The sequence below is a fragment of the Falco peregrinus genome, chromosome Z (assembly GCF_023634155.1).
Source record: "Falco peregrinus isolate bFalPer1 chromosome Z, bFalPer1.pri, whole genome shotgun sequence".
NCBI lineage: Eukaryota > Metazoa > Chordata > Aves > Falconiformes > Falconidae > Falco > Falco peregrinus.
The window spans coordinates 72,062,611-72,082,135 of record NC_073739.1 but is presented as its reverse complement, the minus strand read 5'-3'; the positions used below and the strand labels follow the sequence as shown (position 1 = coordinate 72,082,135).

General features: G+C 39.3%; 1 protein-coding gene across 2 annotated transcripts in view; it reads right to left on the bottom strand.

Annotated features, from left to right (window-relative positions):
• Positions 1-19,525, bottom strand: part of LMBRD2 (LMBR1 domain containing 2) — a 45,694-nt gene that overhangs the window by 24,425 nt on the left and 1,744 nt on the right. For both annotated transcript variants that reach the window (XM_055791544.1, XM_055791543.1), the window contains 3 exons: positions 2,921-3,150; positions 2,400-2,479; positions 416-511 (listed from right to left, as the gene is read on the bottom strand). In XM_055791544.1, coding sequence (XP_055647519.1) covers positions 416-511; positions 2,400-2,479; positions 2,921-3,094 — 350 coding nt within the window. In that variant the 5' untranslated portion in view covers positions 3,095-3,150. The remainder of the gene's footprint in view (positions 1-415; positions 512-2,399; positions 2,480-2,920; positions 3,151-19,525) is intronic.

Below are 19,525 nucleotides of genomic sequence, written 5' to 3'. Positions count from 1 at the left end.
ACATCAATCTAACCCAAAAGCACAGACCATCTGTTTCCTGTAGCTGTATCTATAGCTTTATATAGTATACCAAATAAAATCAAATAATTTACAATATTGCTCAAAAATCACCCAACTTATTCATGTAATTATTTTGGTGCTCAGTTGCCTAAACCCCATTTTTTCAGGCAATCTATTGTAAACTGCTCAGTTTCAACTATAAAAATGAACCAAGAGTAAATGGCTACCACCTAAAAAGGAGAAAAAAAAAAGTATAGTCAATTTAGTACAGTAATTATTAGAGAAATTTTACTGCTAGCAAATAATATATGATTAGGTAGCTCTGTGACATAGTGATATATATTCTTAAAGAGTATGCTGTGAGTGTTGAGATGTTGCACTTAGATAGTCTGTCATATTCTTTTGCCTTACTTACCATGTTAAAAACTGTGACGTCCAATATACAACACGCCAGAAAATTGGCATAATTCCATTAGGAATATAGCTCCATGGTTTCAAACATTTTTGCTTGCTGTAACAGTAAAGAAGCTTACTGTTAATTGTAGGGCCAAGATAAAACACATTTTCTATAAATTCCCTTATCTAGAAAGTTATTTGAAAATAGAAGTAATACACTACTGTTTGAGTACAGAGTCAACCATCAGTCATCTCAGAAGAAAATAAAATTAATCACCACTTAAAAATATTTATTGTTCTCCTCACTGCAAATAACATAACTAGACAGGACAGCTTTCTTGGAGAAAACCATAGTAGCTCAAAGTCTACAGAGAAATAAGCAATTAAACAATTGAACGTTACATTTTTTTCTTTTTAGGCAGGAAGTACTTCATGCAAAGAAAAAACATTTCTGTAGACAGAAGACTACTCAACTTTAGTTAGTACAGCAGGGTTTTAAAAAATATCTAGGGACTCCATCATCTAGCTCTACTACTTAAGAGGACTTAGCAGTGAAAAATATGCGTTAACTGTTTCTTCTGTCACCCAGCCAGATATAGTCAGGCTTACATATACTTTGACTTGTTGAACCAATACTTTTCTGACAGGTAGTTTGCTTCAGAAGACCAGAAAAGCCATGAGAGCCTTTTCAGTAAAGGAAGAGCAAAAGACAAAGTGCCCATCCACATTAAGACACTTCCTGGTTTTTTTCATTATACCTGTCTGGATAATGAAGTGGTGGTGAATCAAGGGGCAATATAATCAATTTAATGGGATTATCTATTGAGAAAAAATCAGCATTTTCCAGGGTGAAACCAGTTAAGCCTAAACTGTGAATTTTTATGTAAACATCCTAAATTTCTTCAAAGTTATCATATTACCATAGAATGACAGGTAGTGTGACTAAAGGTTTCAAATAAAGTTTTAAGATCTGAGTGGCACCAACACCACATCTGCTCAAATCTTACTTAACTGATACTTCTATTTTATATATTCAAGTCATATACTACAGTATAACATCCATCAGTATGTTCTGAAACTGTACAGCAATTAAAAGGCTACTGAATAGTTTTCAAATTTTGTGTTTACCTATCTACATTTAATTAATGTGCACTGGGTGGTCTTAAATAAAGGGTACAACGTTGTGTCATGAAGTCTGGCATTTTACTGTTCTTCCATGGATATACAATATCCAGATAGTCTCTGCTTCAGGGCAACAAAACCGGCAGTACTTTGCATGGATGTTATCAACTGACATCTTAAAATGCTCTAATCACCCTACAGATAACTACACTGCACACATCTACAAGATGTGGAAATAGCCAGTGGAGGCTAAAGTATAAGCAGCCATGGAAAGAGGCCACAATTAGCCTACACTGACCATGCTACAGGGAGTATTTTCTTCCTGCAAGAAGACTAAGCTGGCTATCATTACTCTGATAGACTACGGTAAATTTCAGATAACTTCAATTACTATATATATGCAATTATAATAAGTAGATAGATATGCTGCTTACATGTAAGATAAGCCTACTCATTTCATTCAAAAGCTATAAAATTAGGTTTTCAGACCTACAGCCTTTAAGATTGTGGAGGAAAGATAAACATTTACCAAGACCTCTTTGCATAGATAAACAGCATTGCTTGAAAAGCTTAGTTCTATTACTTTAACAATAAAAGAGAAGAAATCTAGCATGAAATATAAAAAAAATTAAAAAAATTAAAAAAGGAATATTTAGGTAATCTGTTAGAACCGCTGTATAATTACTATCAATAGATTCAGATGCACTTTTCTTCACCTCTTCCTTCACCTTCCTGTATACACAACCTTCAAGTGTTGTATCACACAGAAGACACTTGTTTATTAGCCTTAAAAACACAGTACACTCCTAGCATTTTAAAAAAAGAAAATCATAAAATACCTCTTTAAAAACAATCTAATGAAGAAAACGTATAGCTCATACCTTGGAGCAAGAGTAACATAAGAGCCATTAGTTTCTGCAGGGCTGGAGTTAACAGCAAGTTTGCACCGATTATAAATAGTCTAAAAGACAATTAATTTTGTATCAGTGACTAAAAAATGTATAGCATTTATTTAAAAATAAGTCATTCCCCATTTTTAAAGACATTTCCTGTACTCTAGGTTTACATTTGAGAGCATTTATCCTACTCACCCCTCAAAACAACAGGCAATCTATAGTACAAGTAAAAAACAAAGTGTTTTTATGTTTCCTAAATAAATTTTTAAAACTGTTAAGTTTTAAAACATTTGAAATAGACTTGTTATCTGATCTGATCAACAAAATCAAAATTAATTGTAAACACTGACACCATCATGCAAAAAGTTAACAAGTGTTTAGTTTTGTAAGATACTGCCTGGAAAATGTATTTGCTGTTTAAAATACTGTCTTTTTGAAATTACGATTTTAAAAAAATACCATACACAGTTTATGCAACTAAACAGAAAATCTCACAAGTTTCTTACCGTACTGACGTCCAGAGGCAGTATAAATACAATAAGAAAGCAAAGATACCAAGCCAGTAACGTTGCTATGATCACCAGCCTATGCTGTTTCTTGAAGTCTCCATACCGATGCAGTAGGAATAAGGCTAGAAAAAAGACAAATACTATCTCAAGGCCCAACGCTGCACCACTCATTATTGAATGTTCACTCCAGCTACACAGCGCAGCTCACGTAGGAAAGCAGATCGTAACTGTAAGACAAAAAGACATTGATTACATTAAAATTTCTGGAAGATAATTACACAGAAAAGAGTAGTTTAACAGACATTTTCAATATACTAATAGACTTATTTCACATGACAAGAACTCTGATCAGATGAAGAACAAGACTTCTAGCAAGGTGCTTTAAAGTCCTCTGCAGACATATCTATAATTCTATTTTTTTTTTATTTCTAGCAGCATATTAGAACAACTCCTCTTCATCTTCTTGATACACAATATAGATCCAGAAGTCAAATCTCTGTGCTTGAATAAGACTATAAGCCTAACTTTTAAGTCCAGTATCAATTTCAAAACAAAACCTATTTTGCTCTTTTTTTTTCTTTTAGAAGAAATCAACTAATTTGGAAAAAGGGTTAAGTGTTTAAAGTACATGTTTCTAGAAAGCTAATGAACAACATTTTTTAATGGACCATTCCTCAATATGCATTTAAACACTATACTAATTTAACAGAGAACAAAAATACAGAGAAATCATAGAACAGTTTGGGTTGGAAGGGACCCTAAAGATCATCTAGTTTCAACCCCCTGCTGCAGGCAGGGACACCTTCCACCAGACCAGGTTGCTCAAAGTCCCATCCAACCTAGTCCTGAACACTTCCAGGGAAGGGGCATCCACAACTTTGGGGCTGCCCTGACATAGGTGCAGAACCTTGCACTTGGCCTTGTTGAACCTCATGAGGTTCACTCAGGCCCACCTCTCAAGCATGTCAAGGTCCCTCTGCATGGCATCCCTTCCCTCCAGTGTCAACCGCACCACACAGTTGGTGTCATCAGCAAACTTACTGACCCACTGCCACTGTTAATGTCACCAACAAAGACACTGAACAGCACTGGTCCCAGTACAGACTTCTGGGGAATTCCGCTCATCACTGATTTCCACTTGGACACTGAGCCATTAACCACAACTCTGAGTGTAACCATCCAGCCAATTCTTTACCCACCAAGTGCTCCACCCATCAAATCCATGTCTCTCCAGGTCAGAGGCAAGGTAGTCACATGGGGCAGTGTCAAAAGCTTTGCACAATTCCAGGATGCCACCTGACAATGCTGTTGTCACAGAAGTTCACCAAATTCCAAATGACCTGCCCTTAGTGAAGGCATGTTGGCTGTCACCAATCACCTTCTTATCTTCCATGTGTCTTAACAAATTTTGCTGGAGGATCTGCTTCATGATCCTGCCAGGCACCAAGGTGAGACTGACTAGCTTGTAGCTTCCCAGGTCTTCCTTATTTCCCTTTTTAAATATGGTAGATATGTTTCCCCTTTTCCAGTCCATGAGAACTTCACCAGACTGCTACTTCCTCTCAAATACAGATAGTGGCTTAGCCACTTCATCTGCCAGTTCCCTCAAGACCATCAAGATGCATCAGATGCATCTCAACAGGTCCCATGGACATGTGCACCTTCACATTCCTTAGATGGTCTTGAACCTGATCTTCTCCTATAGCTGGCAGCTCTTCATCCTCCCAGTCCCTGCCTTTGCCTTCTGCAACTTGGGCAGTGTGGCTGGAGCACTTGCCAGTGAAGACTGAGGCGAAGAAGTCATGAAGTACCTCAGCCTTCTCCACGTCCCAGGTAACTGGGTATCCCGTTTCCTTCTGGAGATGACCCACATTTTCCCTAGTCTTCCTTTCATCACTGATGTACCTATAGAAGTTTTTCTCGTTGCCCTTGATGTCCCTGGCCAGATCTCATTCTATCCGTGCTTCAGCTTTCCTAACCTGATCCCTGGCTGTGCGGACAGTTTCTCTGTATACTTCCCAGGCTACCTGTAGGCTTCCTTTTTGTGTTTTATTTAGTCCATGTGTTATCGATTTGTTAATAAGTTAAAATTGATTGTCTTTATTTGATTGATTATTTGATTTTATAGAATTATTTTATAGAATAGAAATACAGAAGGATAAAGATGTATTTTGAGGAAACTTATGATTATTTAGTAAAAGCTGTTATGAGACCCTCTGTACATCCTGTACCAAGGCCAGAAGAATGGGCCGGAATCATTGTTGAAACTTAAGTAATAATTTAGCGTTTGAAAGGTTTCTTTGTATCTGACCAGTCTTCTGTATATAGAAAGTGTATTGAGATGTCAGAATAAGAGATTAACGGAAATTGGGAAGAGTCGACTGGATCAGCTTGTAGTTGCCTGCCAAGAAACCGTGAACTTTAGTAAAAGGTAATTCCAGCAGGGGGAGATCGCGACCACCGACTCATATACCACCTACCCAAATCGTACCCCAGACCCATTTCTGGACCTTTCTAAGCTCTATTGCGCAGAATCGGATATGGGAGGAGAATATGTTAATGATTTATGGGAAATATTATGATTATGTATGAACATTTAATGAATATGTATGAATAAGTTTTATATATGGTGTCTGATTTTGAGACCTGGTGTGCATTGATCGTGAGAGGACTTGCTCACGCACCCGGCCGTTAATAAAGAAGTGTCTGCTTATCTACATCACATTGGTGTCGATAAGTTCTTCATTCCGAGATTTCGGTAACAGTTTTGGCGACCCAGATGGGACCTCGCTGAAGGAGACCGGAGGAGTCGGGGACATGATCGGTTCCAGCTGGCACCGAGGATTTCTTGGGGATACCCATCGATCCCCGATCCGTAAGGCTCTTCGCAACATTCCCTGGATTTTTCGTAAGACACTTCTTTTTTTTAATTGTAGTAAGTGGGTTGGAGTCCCGCTAAAGTAAGTAAGTAAGTGCACTAGAGGAAGTGGGTAGAAGTCCCAGTATAATAAGTGTATGGTAAGGAGTGGGTTGGAGACCCACCAGTGAGTTTGAGTCTCACTGAGTAAGTCTGCCTGTCAGACGCGGTGAAAGCTGCGCAGGGTTGGACTAAAAGGACCCTTGTGGAAGTGGAAGCCTAGGCGCCTGCCCGTAAGACATAAGCGAAAGCTACTGCAGGGTTGGACAAAAGTGGAAACAAGAGAAACTATATGCTATAGTGTTCTCTAAGGTAGTGCCTCTAACAAGAAGTTAGAAGAAGTTTTTGTTTTTGTTGTTTTGTGTTTGTGCATTAAGAAGAAAATTAAGAGGTACAATATTGTGTTATATGTTTGTTTAAAGTAACTGTGGGAAAGTGTGAGTGTGGCTGTAAGGGTGAGACATGCAATTGAGCACGAAAGTGAGTGTGGAGTGTGGATCCGCGGATCGGAGTGACAGAGTTGAATAATTGTGTATTGTACTGTGAGTAATTACACCATGGCAACTAAGTTAACTCGGTTGTTTAAAAGTAAAAGCATGGGTAATCTTGCTGTAAATGACAAAATCCCCAAAAATTCTTTGTTGGGATGTTTATTGGCACATTGGGGAAATTTACAGGATGATCTGCAAAAGAGCCAGATGATTGAGTATTGTAATAATTTGAGTATTGTAATAATTGGTGGCCTTTGTATATATTGGATGATCAGGAAAAGTGGCCCACGAATGGGATGCTGAATTATAACACCATTCTGCAGTTAATGCTGTATTGTAAAAGAGAAGGGAAATGGAATAAAATGCCAGATGTGGATTTGGTTTTTTACTTAAGACAAAGAAAGGATTGGCAGGATGAATGTAAGCTAACTATTAGAGATAATTTGGTAATGGCTATAACTTCTGATAATAAGAAAGTGGAAAAAAATGTTGTTCAAATTGTGAGATTGGGAGTGGATACAGGAGCGACATTTTTTTATTAAATACCTGTAAAGGAAAAATTGGAACAAAACCAGGCCATTCCTGCAACCCCTGGATTTGAAATTTGGAAATAAAGATAATTACACATGAATTTTTGTATGTACCAGAATGTCCAATACCCTTCTTAGGAAGAGATTTGTTATCCAAATTAAATGCACAGATTGTTTTTGACTGAGAACTTTTCTTGAAAATACCTGAGTCAAAAACGGGAGAAATCCTGATGATACAAGAAAAGGTAAAGGAACAAGAAATTCCACGGGAGGTGGATTTGGCAGTGATCCCTACTGTATGGGAAACAAATATTCCTGGTAAATTGAAACTAGCAGAACCTGTTAAAATAGATATGAAGGAAGGCGCAGGAACAGTGAGAATTAAACAATATCCAATCAAACTGGAAGTGAGACAGGAATTGAAGAAATTGACGGATAAATTTTTGGAGTATAAAATTTTGGAAGAATGTGAATCTGAGTATAATACTCCTATTTTACCAGTCAGAAAACCTTCAGGTGAATATAGACTGGTGCAAGACTTGAGAGCAGTAAATCAAATAGTTAAGGATATTTATCTTGTAGTAGCAAACCCTTATACACTGTTAACAGCATTGAGGGAGAATTATCAGTGGTTTACAGTGCTTGATTTAAAAGATGCTTTCTTTTGTATACCTTTGGAAAAGGAAAGCAGAAAACTGTTTGCTTTTGAATGGGAAAATCCTCAAACCGGGCAAAAGATGCAGCTGACATGGACTAGATTACCCCAAGGATTTAAAAACAGTCCAACTATTTTTGGAAATCATTTAGCAAAGGAATTTGAAATCTGGAAACAGGACAAACCAAGACCTGGACATTTACTTTTACAATATGTGGATGATATATTGATTGCTACAGAAGAAAGATTTATTTGTATACAGGTGACTATTGACCTTTTGAATTTCCTGGGACTAAATGGGTATAAGGTATCCAGGAAGAAAGCCCAAATAGCCTGCCAGACTGTGATATATCTCGGCTTTGAGATTTCAAAAGGACAACGACAATTAGGAAAAATTGCAAAGAAGCTATTTGTGGTATACCTGAGCCGAGAAATATTCATGAACTCAGAGCATTTGTGGGAATGACTGGGTGGTGTCGCCTTTGGATCATGAACTATGGGCTAATAGCTAAACCGCTGTATGAGGCCCAAAAGAATTCTCCCTTTGTATGGGGCCCACAACAACAAAAGGCTTTTGTAGAGTTGAAACGTGCCCTAATGTCTGCACCTGCCTTGGGACTGCCAGATCTAACCAAAGATTTCCAGCTGTTTGTACATGAAAGACAACACCTTGCACTGGGCGTGTTAACCCAGAGGATAGGAAGCTGGAAACGACCAGTCGGGTATTTCTCTAAACAACTGGACACAGTGAGTAAAGGGTGGCCAAACTGCCTTCGAGCAGTGGCCGCAACAGTGATGCTCATACAAGAAGCTCAGAAATTGACTTTGGGAAGAACAATAACAGTCTATGTTCCACACATGGTGATAACTGTCCTAGAACAGAAGGGGGGACATTGGCTGTCCCCCAGCCGAATGATGAAATACCAGGTGGTATTGACTGAACAAGATGATGTGATTCTAAAGACAGCTAACCTGGTAAATCCTGCAGTGTTTTTAAGTTCCATACAGGAAGAAGGACAACTGGAACATGATTGTTTGGCTACCATCGAGTATGTTTATTCCAGTCGTGAGGATCTGAAGGATGTACCATTGGAGCAACCAGACTGGGAATTGTATACTGATGGAAGCAGCTTTATGGAACAAGGAGTCCGATACGCCGGATATGCGGTAACAACAGACACCACAGTTACAGAAGCAGGAGCATTGGCTAGTACCACATCAGCACAAAAGGCGGAACTGATTGCTTTAATCCGGGCCCTAGAGCTAAGCAAAGACAAGAAAGTAAACACCTGGACTGATTCAAAATATGCCTTTGGGGTAGTGCATGTCCATGGAGCTTTGTGGAAAGGGAGGGGGTTATTGTCCTCTCAAGGATCAAACATTAAACATCAAACAGAAATTTTACGATTATTGCAAGCAGTTCAAAAGCCGGATCAAGTAGCAATCATGCACTGTAAAGCACATCAGATTGGAAATACAAAAATAATAGTTGGAAATAATTTAGCTGATAAAACAGCAAAAAAAGGTAGCAAAGAAACAAGCATCGCAAATGGCAATAATTCCTTCTAAAACAGTAACCCTTCCTAGTGAAAACCCGAGATAATTCAGAAGAAGATGACAAATTAGGTCAGTTATTAAATGGTAAGAAAAACTTAGCTGGATGGTGGATAACTCCTAATGGACAGGTAGTAATTCCACCTCTTGTGATGAGAGAGATAATTCAAACAAGACATCAAGAATGTCACTGGGGAGCAGAAGCCTTAGTAACATCTTTACGAAAGCAAGTAATATCAGTTAAGATGTTGGGAATAGCTAAAATGGTAACTGCAAAGTGTGAAGTATGTTTGAAAAATAATCCAGTGATTAAGAAAAAGGTTCAAATGGGTAGGCTGAAATCTGGTACAGAACCTGGAGATTATTGGCAAGTAGATTTTTCAGAATTACCTAGACAAAATGGGTACCAGTACATCCTGGTAAGGGTTGATACTTTTACAGGATGGCCAGAAGCCCTTCCCTGTCACACCACACAAGCAAAAAGAGGTTGTGAAGTGGTTATTACAAGATATAATTCCGAAATTTGCAGTTCCTATTGGAATTTCCTCTGACAGAGGTCCACACTTTGTTGCTGAAGTAGTCCAAAGTGTTAGCAAAGTATTGGGTATTGATTGGGATTTGCACGCGTCTTGGAGACCACAATTTAGTGGAAAAGTGGAGAGGATGAATCAAACTTTGAAACGACAAATAAGTAAAATTTGTCAGAAACCAGTCTAAAGTGGCCTCAGGCACTTCCATTGGCGTTATTATGAATCAGGGTACAGCCAAAGAGTGGAACCTCAGTCAGTCCTTATGAATTATTATATGGAAAACCATATGAATCTCCAGAACCAAATCCAAACATACATGTAAAAGGAAAGCAGGATGTGTATAACTATTTGCTTTCTCTAGGAAAAACTTTGGCTGCAATTTGGAGTGCAGTTATTTGGAATAGACCTTTATTCCAGGAAAATTCAGTGCATGATTTCCAACCAGGAGATTATGTCTATGTGAAGACCTGGACCTCTGAACCTTTGCAGGAATGTTGGAAAGGACCTTTCCAAGTACTGTTAACCACTTTTACAGCTATCAAAATAGCAGAGTCGGAGGCTTGGATCCATTATACTCGAGTGAAGAAAGCACCTATTCCATGGAAGATTATCAACCGTGACCCAAAGACTTTAAAATTTACTTTAAAACATGTCTAATTTTTTTATATCAGATTATAATTGTTTTTTGGATTCTATTTTGGTTGACTGTGTTGACAGGATCATGGGCTGACTTGGTGGACAGGAACAAAAGACAAATAGAGACAGAACAAGTAATTGAAATTCCCAAACAAACGGCTGAGGAAAATTTGATGGTGGGATTGATTAAAGAATTTGCCAATTTACAAAATGTTACGCAAATCACTGCTTGTTTACCAATACCGAGGGCAGTAGGTGAATCTATTTCATGGGGAATCTTAACCATGAATTTGACCAAATTAGAATATGAAAACAAGACGATGGATTGTAAACAAGAACCTAGGGAAACTTGGGAATTGCAAAAGGTTAAAGTTGGAGAAGAATCACCAGTATATTCAACCATGTGGGAATGTAAAGGACGATTTGTGGCTAAACCGGGATTAGATGGAGATTTAGGGAACAAGGGATGGTGTTATTACCCTAAAATGGCTACAACAAACACCAGTGTATGGATAACCGAGACAAAATGTGAGAAAAAGAATCGAACCCTACAAGAAAAGGAAATAGTTTGGGATTCAGTTTGGTCTATGACCTTATATTCCCATTTTCAGTATATGGCAAAAACTCCTTGGTGTTTTACATGGGAGGGAAAAGTGTTTTCAGTATTACCCTGGGTCAATGACAGATCAACTTCACCAGGAGAAAAAGAGAATAAAATAGTGCCATGGTGGAAATGTGAAAAAGTGTATGATTGCAACAATGTAGACTTAATAATTCAAAGAATCCCTCCTTTGGCTGCTGCTTTAAAATATGGTTGGTTTTGTCGAGGTTTAAAGAATACTCTCAATTTAACCAGCACTTTTACAGTTAGAAGAGGAACTTTGTTTAGTTGCAGAAAAGCTACTATTCGAAGTCCTGGACATTTAATTTGGGCATTGAGTGATGGAACCTGGACAACTCATCTACCATTAGATGGTAAAGTGAAACAAATTACTTTAGGCATGCCAACATTGTGTCCGATTTGAAAGAAATCACCATTTAGAGGATCCCTAGAAAATTTAGAACTGAAACGAATAAAGAGATCTGAGACAAATGATGATAATTGGAATGAACCATCTACAGGAGTGAAAATTGGCTGGGCACTTGAACCACTTTTAAATCCTATAGCATCATACAGGAACAGAGCATGGCTTTATAAGTTAACTGGTCAAGTGGAAAAATTAGCAAACGTTACTAAAAAGGGGTTTAAGGAATTGAACATACAATTACAGGTGACCTCCAGAATGACTTTACAAAATAGAATGGCACTAGATATGCTCCTACTTAAAGAACATGGAGTATGTGGGTATCTCAAGGATAAATTGGACCACTGTTGTATCCACATTCCAAATGTCACTCAGGATGTGGAACATGATCTAGACCTATTAGGAAAAATTGAAAAAGAAACTGAAACAATTCAAAAGTATATGTCAGAAAATTGGCTTGGAAAAATTTTTAACAAATTAGGATGGAACTTGAGCTCTTGGATACAATCCATAATCAAAACTTTGTTTTTGTTACTGATTGTCTTTTTGATGAGCATGCTAGTATATGCATGTTTGAAGAAGCAGTTTACCAATAGGATTGCAGTCAATCGTATGATTATGAGAGAAGTACCTACTAGTCCACCAAGGTATAGCCCACCACCAAAATATGTTGAAACAAATGATATGTAAATAATGTGAAAGTATTGAAATAATGATTTTCAACACTTTCAAAGGGGGGAAATGTTATCAATTTGTCAATAAGTTAAAATTGATTGACTTTATTTGATTGATTATTTGATTTTATAGAATTATTTTATAGAATAGAAATACAGAAGGATAAAGATATATTTTGAGGAAACTTATGATTATTTAGTAAAAGCTGTTATGAGACCCTCTGTACATCCTGTACCAAGGCCAGAAGAATGGGCCGGAATCATTGTTGAAACTTAAGTAATAATTTAGCGTTTGAAAGGTTTCTTTGTATCTGACCAGTCTTCTGTATATAGAAAGTGTATTGAGATGTCAGAATAAGAGATTAACGGAAATTGGGAAGAGTCGACTGGATCAGCTTGTAGTTGCCTGCCAAGAAACCGTGAACTTTAGTAAAAGGTAATTCCAGCAGGGGGAGATCGCGACCACCGACTCATATACCACCTACCCAAATCGTACCCCAGACCCATTTCTGGACCTTTCTAAGCTCTATTGCGCAGAATCGGATATGGGAGGAGAATATGTTAATGATTTATGGGAAATATTATAATTATGTATGAACATTTAATGAATATGTATGAATAAGTTTTATATATGGTGTCTGATTTTGAGACCTGGTGTGCATTGATCGTGAGAGGACTCGCTCATGCACCCGGCCGTTAATAAAGAAGTGTCTGCTTATCTACATCACATTGGTGTCGATAAGTTCTTCACTCCGAGATTTCGGTAACACGTGGAGCTCCTTGCTCAACCATGCAGGCCTCCTAGTGTTTTTGCCCAACCTCATCTTTGTTGGGACGCTTTACTCCTGACCTTGGAGGAGGTGATCCTTGAATATTAACCAGCTTTCTTGGATGCCTCTTCCTCCATGGCTGTATCCCATGGTTACTCTACCAAGCAGATCTCTGATGAGGACAAAGTCAGCTCTCCTGCAGTCCAAGGTAGTGATCCTGCTGTACACCCTCCTTGCTGTCCTAAGGATCTTCAAATCCAACATTTCATGGTCACTGCAGCCACGGCTGCCCTCGAGCTTCACATTCCCCACCAGCCTCTTCTTGGTGGTGAGAACAAGGTCAGGCATAATACCTCTCCTTGTTGGCTCCTCTGTCACTGGGATTAGGAAGTTGTTGTCAATGCATTTCCCAAACCTCCCGGATTGCCTATGCCCTGTTGTGTTGTTCCTCCAAGATATACCAGGATGGCTGAAGTCCCCCATGAGGGCCAGGGCTTGTGAACATGCAGCTGGTCCTGTATCTGCCTATAAAGGGCCTTACATGTAAATCTACTTGCATGCGCCTCTTTTAGGTTTGAAATTTCACGTGGTAGGAGGTAACATGCTAGATAATTCATCTTCCTGCTCCTCTCCTGTTCTTCAGAGAAGCAAAGGTCTCACCCATTCATTAATAGTCTTACCATGATATGTTTTTGCTTTGCTCATCTTTCTGGGTTTAGTTACTCAGCGTTATAGTCAGGACTGCCACAAGTGCCTAAAAAGTTCATACATCTTCATAGTAGCATGCTATTATGCAAAGGGCCAGTGAGCTGCATGACTACTACAGAAAATTTCACTGACTTGTTAAATTTTCACTTAAACTGCTCCTGACCTTTTCAATAAGCAACATTTTACCACAGGTACTTCACATGTTAAACAAAAAAGTTTATTACTCTGGTCAGACTGACATGCTGCTTCATCAAGATTACCATTTATTGCTGGTTTGATTTAACTGAAATAGTTTTTGCTATGGCTTCCCTAGTGTCGGATTTTCAGTGATTTCACCTTTCATTGGAACTTTAGAATGCTACTACTAAATTTTTCCTCAATTTACGTTTAAATCCCTTCAGAATTTGTTGAACTACTACTTTTATGAATTTCTCAGTATACTGTTTAAGCAGATCTGTTATGGATGAAGGAACTAGAGCAGTGAAAACTGTCATATTTCCGCTAAAAAATTCCAAAGTTTGTGATGGCAGTACTTCCTTGAGAACACACAGAACAATCATTCTCCGATTTTTTCCTGAAGTTTTTCTTTCTCCCCAATTTGCTACTTTCACATTTAATTCCCAAATAGTAGAGCAGTCTGCTTACTCCATATCAGCTGTTATACACAGAGTATCCCATATTAAAAAAACCAGATTGAGCTACCTTCCTGATTTTTTCTCAGATGCACACTCACATTTTATCTTCTCCCTTTCATCTAACATTTTAATCAAATTATTAGCATTTCTGTTATGTCAAAGCACCCCCCCCCCCCTTACGTTCTGTTTGTACTACATTTTGGCTAGATCATTTGTAAATCATGAATCAGAGATATTTAATCTACTCCCTAACCACTTATTCTAAGCATGTCCTTGACATTCTACTCTACCACTCTCTTTTCCTCAGAAAACAGTATTCTGTATTTATTGTACAGGAGCAAACTCCACCTCAAAAAATTACTGAAAACTAAATACTATATACCAAGGTCATTAAGTCAGTGCTATCTGACATATGTAGCTTTGGGTGCCCATTATAGCCACACCTTATACTACGTAAACAAAAAAATTATACACTGTATTCTCCATTACTAACACCTACACAATTTTTTACTACAGTCACACCTAAAAAGCTGCTCTCAGAACAGAAGGTGTAAAGCTTTTGTGCAAGATGCTGCACTTAGTTACTACGATGAGCAAAGTTCCAAAAAGATTATAAAAAAGTACTGAATATGATAAAATAGAAAGGGAATTGACACCTACAGCTAAACTCATTTTCCAAGACACAAGCTGCTTTGCCTTATCAAAGCAAACTGCTACAGCGGCCTCACCTACAGTAGGTTGCACAGAATCACACGCAGGCATGTTTTGAATGACTCCGGAGAGGGAGACTCGACAGCCTCTCTGGGCAGCCTGTTCCAGGGCTCTTGTCACCCTCCAAGTAGAGAATATTCTCCCCAGATTCAGACGGAACCTCCTGTGTTGCCATTTGTGCCCGTTGCCCGTGTCCTGTGTCACTGGGCACTACTGAAAACTACTGGGCAGTTGAAGCCGTTGGCCGCCTGGTTCTGCTCTTGGGAGGCTGCTAAGGAACATACATTGCTGCTCTGGTTGGCCTGGCTTATTCCCCAGCTGGGTGTGACGGCGTGAGCACTGCCACTTTGGACCCATGCCCACCAGTCCTTCAGGTTAAAGCCAGCCCCACCAAGCTGGCCAGCCTACTGCCACAGATTCCCTTGCTTCTTCTACACAGGTGGATCCCGTTCCTCTCTAACAGGCTATAGTCAAGGAATGTCCCATTGTCACAGAAGCCCAAACCCTCACGACAGCACCAGCCCTGAAGCCAGAAGTTGATTTGCATTACAGGTCCATTTTCGGCTGCACCTTTTCCTCTTACTGCTAAAACAGAAGAAAGAATAACCTTGGCACCAAAGCTTCTCATCCAGTGCAGTTCGTCCGTGCGGACCTTGCTTGTGCGTGTCTGCAGCTGCTAAAGCTTCTGGTCTGGTCCTGGATGTGACGCAGGAGGGTGGAGGCTGCGGTGGAATCCTGCTGTTGCGGGTCACTAGGGCCCAAGGTGCCTCGTGCTCTGTAGTGTCTGCTACAGGAGCACGGTTCTGACCATGGTTTTTATTTTAATGTTGAAATACAAAATGAAAGGCCTAATTTTCACCAGACTGCAACTGATAACAGGTAAGAGTTGTTTTGAAATAACGTGCACGCATCTTCAAAATTACAGTTCAAAACTTCTAGACAGAAGGTCTTAAAAACTAGCTCTCCGCAGAGGTAGCTTAAATGGGAAAAAAGTCCACCGGGTGAGAAATGCAGTGCCTGAGAGGAGCTCTTCCCGTGAGCTAAGTCCTGCTTAACAGGGCAGGGACCCGCACTCCCAGAATCAAACCTTAAAATACATTACTGCAGGCTGTAAAGCCCTGCCTTCCTGTGGGGCTGGCCAGCGTTTGCCTATGAACCTGGTGGTTAGCTCAAAGAAAGGTGAGCTCCTTACCTATTGTTCTGTTTCTTCACTTCATTTAGACAGGCTTCTTGCTATTAGCACATGGCTCCCTAGCATCAGCTGCCTGAAATTCCAGAACCCGTCAAGAATGTTCTCTCCTGAGATCAGTGAACTTGAGATTCACAACCCATAAAGAATGTTCTCCAGAGATCAGTGAACTACTTCACAAGAGTTCCCTTGTACTGCACAACCTTCAGCTGCTTAGAAGATGCTCCTATGAACCAATGACAAAAAGTAACGGAATTCCTCACTCTGAAAGGAAGAGTGTCTGTTGGCACGCTCTTGTTTCTGGAGAGCAAGGCAGCTACAGACTAATACAAACAGGATCAAAGATGAAACAGTGGCACTGGAAGTGCAACTTAACCAGTGAAAAGGAAGGACATGCTCTTGTGTAGGCTTAGGATTTTTGTGCTTTGTTGCAGATATAGACAAAATCAGACAGTTTTTAATTTTTTGAATGGAAGTGTTTGGTTACCCCCACGTAGGAAATTCATTCCAAAATTCTGACACAAACTCCTCTAGAGTCCAAACCCTGCTAATAACTCTTGGCAAGCACCATAAATGGCTCAGTTCACACCTAATTCCCTTGGAGACTCCCCACTATCAACAGTATTAAATTACCTTGCCAGGCTGAACACTAAGCACACTCATGACTATCTACATTACAAATGAATTAACTATCCTGTCTGTTGCAGAAATACTCAAGTTACTAAATGCAGCAGCAGGGAATGAAAAAAAAGACATTTTCTTGGAGCTTTTATATAGCACCAAATTTAACAACAAAGACAGTCTAGTAACATCTCCTTAAAGAAAAGTTTTTTTTAAAAAAAGAAGTGTATTTGTGAGGAAAAGGCCTTGGTCACAGTAACATGGAGTCCAGTACCCCTTTAATCAGAAATCCCAGATCAGACTGTACCAGTTTTAGTCTTTTAAAGCTCTGCAGGGAAACATTTTACCAGCAGATTTTTCATTTTGCAGACTAATGTAATTGGTGCTTCATTTCTTTCCAGTCAGTCTAATATGACACTTTCTGCAGATTTCTCATTGCTGCCCATGACTGTCTCCCCAGCTTACCCAATTCCTTCTACAGTGTGCTGGAACCTACGCAGTATCCCAGCCAATGCCTGAGAAGGCCTGTACTGAGGGTGAACGTTGCTTCACATGGCTTACTGATATGGATAAAAAGAAGTATAACCTGTGTGATTCCCCTTCATGTAGTCAGCTTATTAGGCTTTCCAAATTATTTCCCTCTAAGAAACGCAACACTGTTCTCGATCCCATGTTTGTTGGGTGCTGGGTGTTCCTGCTTAAGCGCAGGCACAAAACTCTACGCATTTGTACCCTTTCCTCTCCCAGAGGCTTCTGAATCTTCAGGGCATTTTGATTTCCACTACCACACACAAAACGGTCTACAATCCCTTTTAGCTTTACGCCTCTAAGTTTTAATAATCACATTATTTCATGATGGAAACTCTTTGTGAAAATCATGAAAAGTAGTTGACAAGGAACTGGCCTCCTTAATCACAACAGTAGCTATTCCCAACTGTTCTTCCCAAGGAAAAGCATACTGAGAAACAGAATCAGAAGTCCTATTAAAGACCAAACATAAGACATCAACTGATCCTCTCGTATACAGTAGACCTACCACTGAAATTAGTTAATTACTTCAAAAATTTGTCCTTGACAAATTGATGCTGTCTTTTACTCAGCTATTATATTCTAGATGCTTACAAACAGCTTTCGTTCCAGATTTTTTTCAGGAAACCAAAAGGAAGCAGACTAGTCTGCCAATCTGTAGTTCTCCCTGTCCTTCAAAAATTAGTAATAAATGTAGAAGAATGGCTGCAGAAGCGTGGCCTTAGAATCTCCGAAGATCTGCACAATCCAGGCCTGGTATTAGAATAGGCCTGTAATCAGAATTGTACTGAAGTTGCTGTGCAGAAGTTAACAAGAAGGTAGCCTTGAGCTATTCTCGAATCCTGAGACCAAGTAATTATGTTGTGCCAACAGGCCGTGGCTGTAACAAGCTACAGCTGCTGGGAAAGCAGGTGCAGGGCCAAGAAAGATGGGGACCCGTATGGGAAAATAGGGAGTAACAAACTACAAGGCTGAAGCACAGCAACTCAATTAGCTACATGGATAGAATGCTTATTTTAGTCATGATAATTAGGGGTGTGAGAACCGCGCGCGCTTAGAGACTACTAACCAATTTTATTTCTGCTTTACGAATATGCATGTGTATCGGTTCTATATAAGTAGTGTTAGAAACTAATAAAGTTGAGCAAGATGCATATCTCATATCGAGCGTCTTCTTAACTCCGGCGAACCCTTCTTCCAACCAATAAGTACAGCCACCAGGCTTCTGGCTTTCACATCTTTGGTACTTCAACCATTTCTAGAATACTGCAGTCTTTTTTTGTTGTTCCTGAAGTTGTCACAGGTAAAGATCATTGAACAGATTTGGAAAAGTTACATTTCTAGAAATGCGGGATATTTCAGTTAAAACACTTGAAGAACCAACCAGCTAGAGATTTCCTTGCCTTACCTTGTATTTTAAATGCCATAATTACCTCTGAAAAAAACTGTCACCAAGAAAGTTACAAAACTATGAAAGAGGTATCAAAGATAGCAATGGACAAAACTGAGTGAGAGCCACAGCATACTGAAAGAAACATCTGTGTGACAGCATCTCCCTCAAGCTGAATTCACGACTCGGTGGCAAGTATAAACTGAAAGCTGCCATCTCCAGCCAAATACCAACAGACAGTTCAGTGTTGCCCTTTTGCCTTTCTGTCAGGGAATGATGTGTGAGCTCCTACTGAGCTTCTTCCAGCGTATTTCACTTGGCAAAAACAAAAATAGTATGCCACAACACCTGTAATAGGTTTCTGAAGCCTGCCCTGCTCTGCAAAGCTATGCTGCTAAGAATCCTAAAGTAAGACTTCAGACATAAGCAAACCTTTTGGACTGACAGACAGAACTGCCCCACACTAAGAGCCCTTGACACTTCCATCTTTAAACAACCAAATGGGCTAACTTCACATTTTAGAAATCTCAGAGAACAAGAGGTCAAGCAACAACAAAAATAATCCCTTCAGCCATTTTCATATCCAAGTCTGCTTAGCGTGTTGCTGGTATTTCTCTTTTTGTTTGGTTTCAGGTTTTGAAGGGGTGGGGGTGGAGGAGTTTTTTACATCCTTATTAAACATTGACCTTTGCAGCTCAGGGAAACAGTATTTATAAGCAGACAACTGACAGATGAAAAGCTGCTTAATCTCAGCACAGGGAGCAAACTATCTAAAGAAGGAAAATAGCCATGAACTGCCTGAGAAAACCAGCCAGAGAAGTCACTTGATTGCACTATTTGGGAGATTAATCAAATCAAACCTCTGAGATTAATCAAAACAATATGATTTGCATTGCTTTGTTCTTCTAAGAAACACTAGCCTATGTACTGATTAATACTTTATTAGTACCTGTAATCTCAACTATCTTGCAACAAAGAAAAGATTTTAAATTGACTGAATATTTAATTGATCATATATCAATATTTAGGGAATCAAGG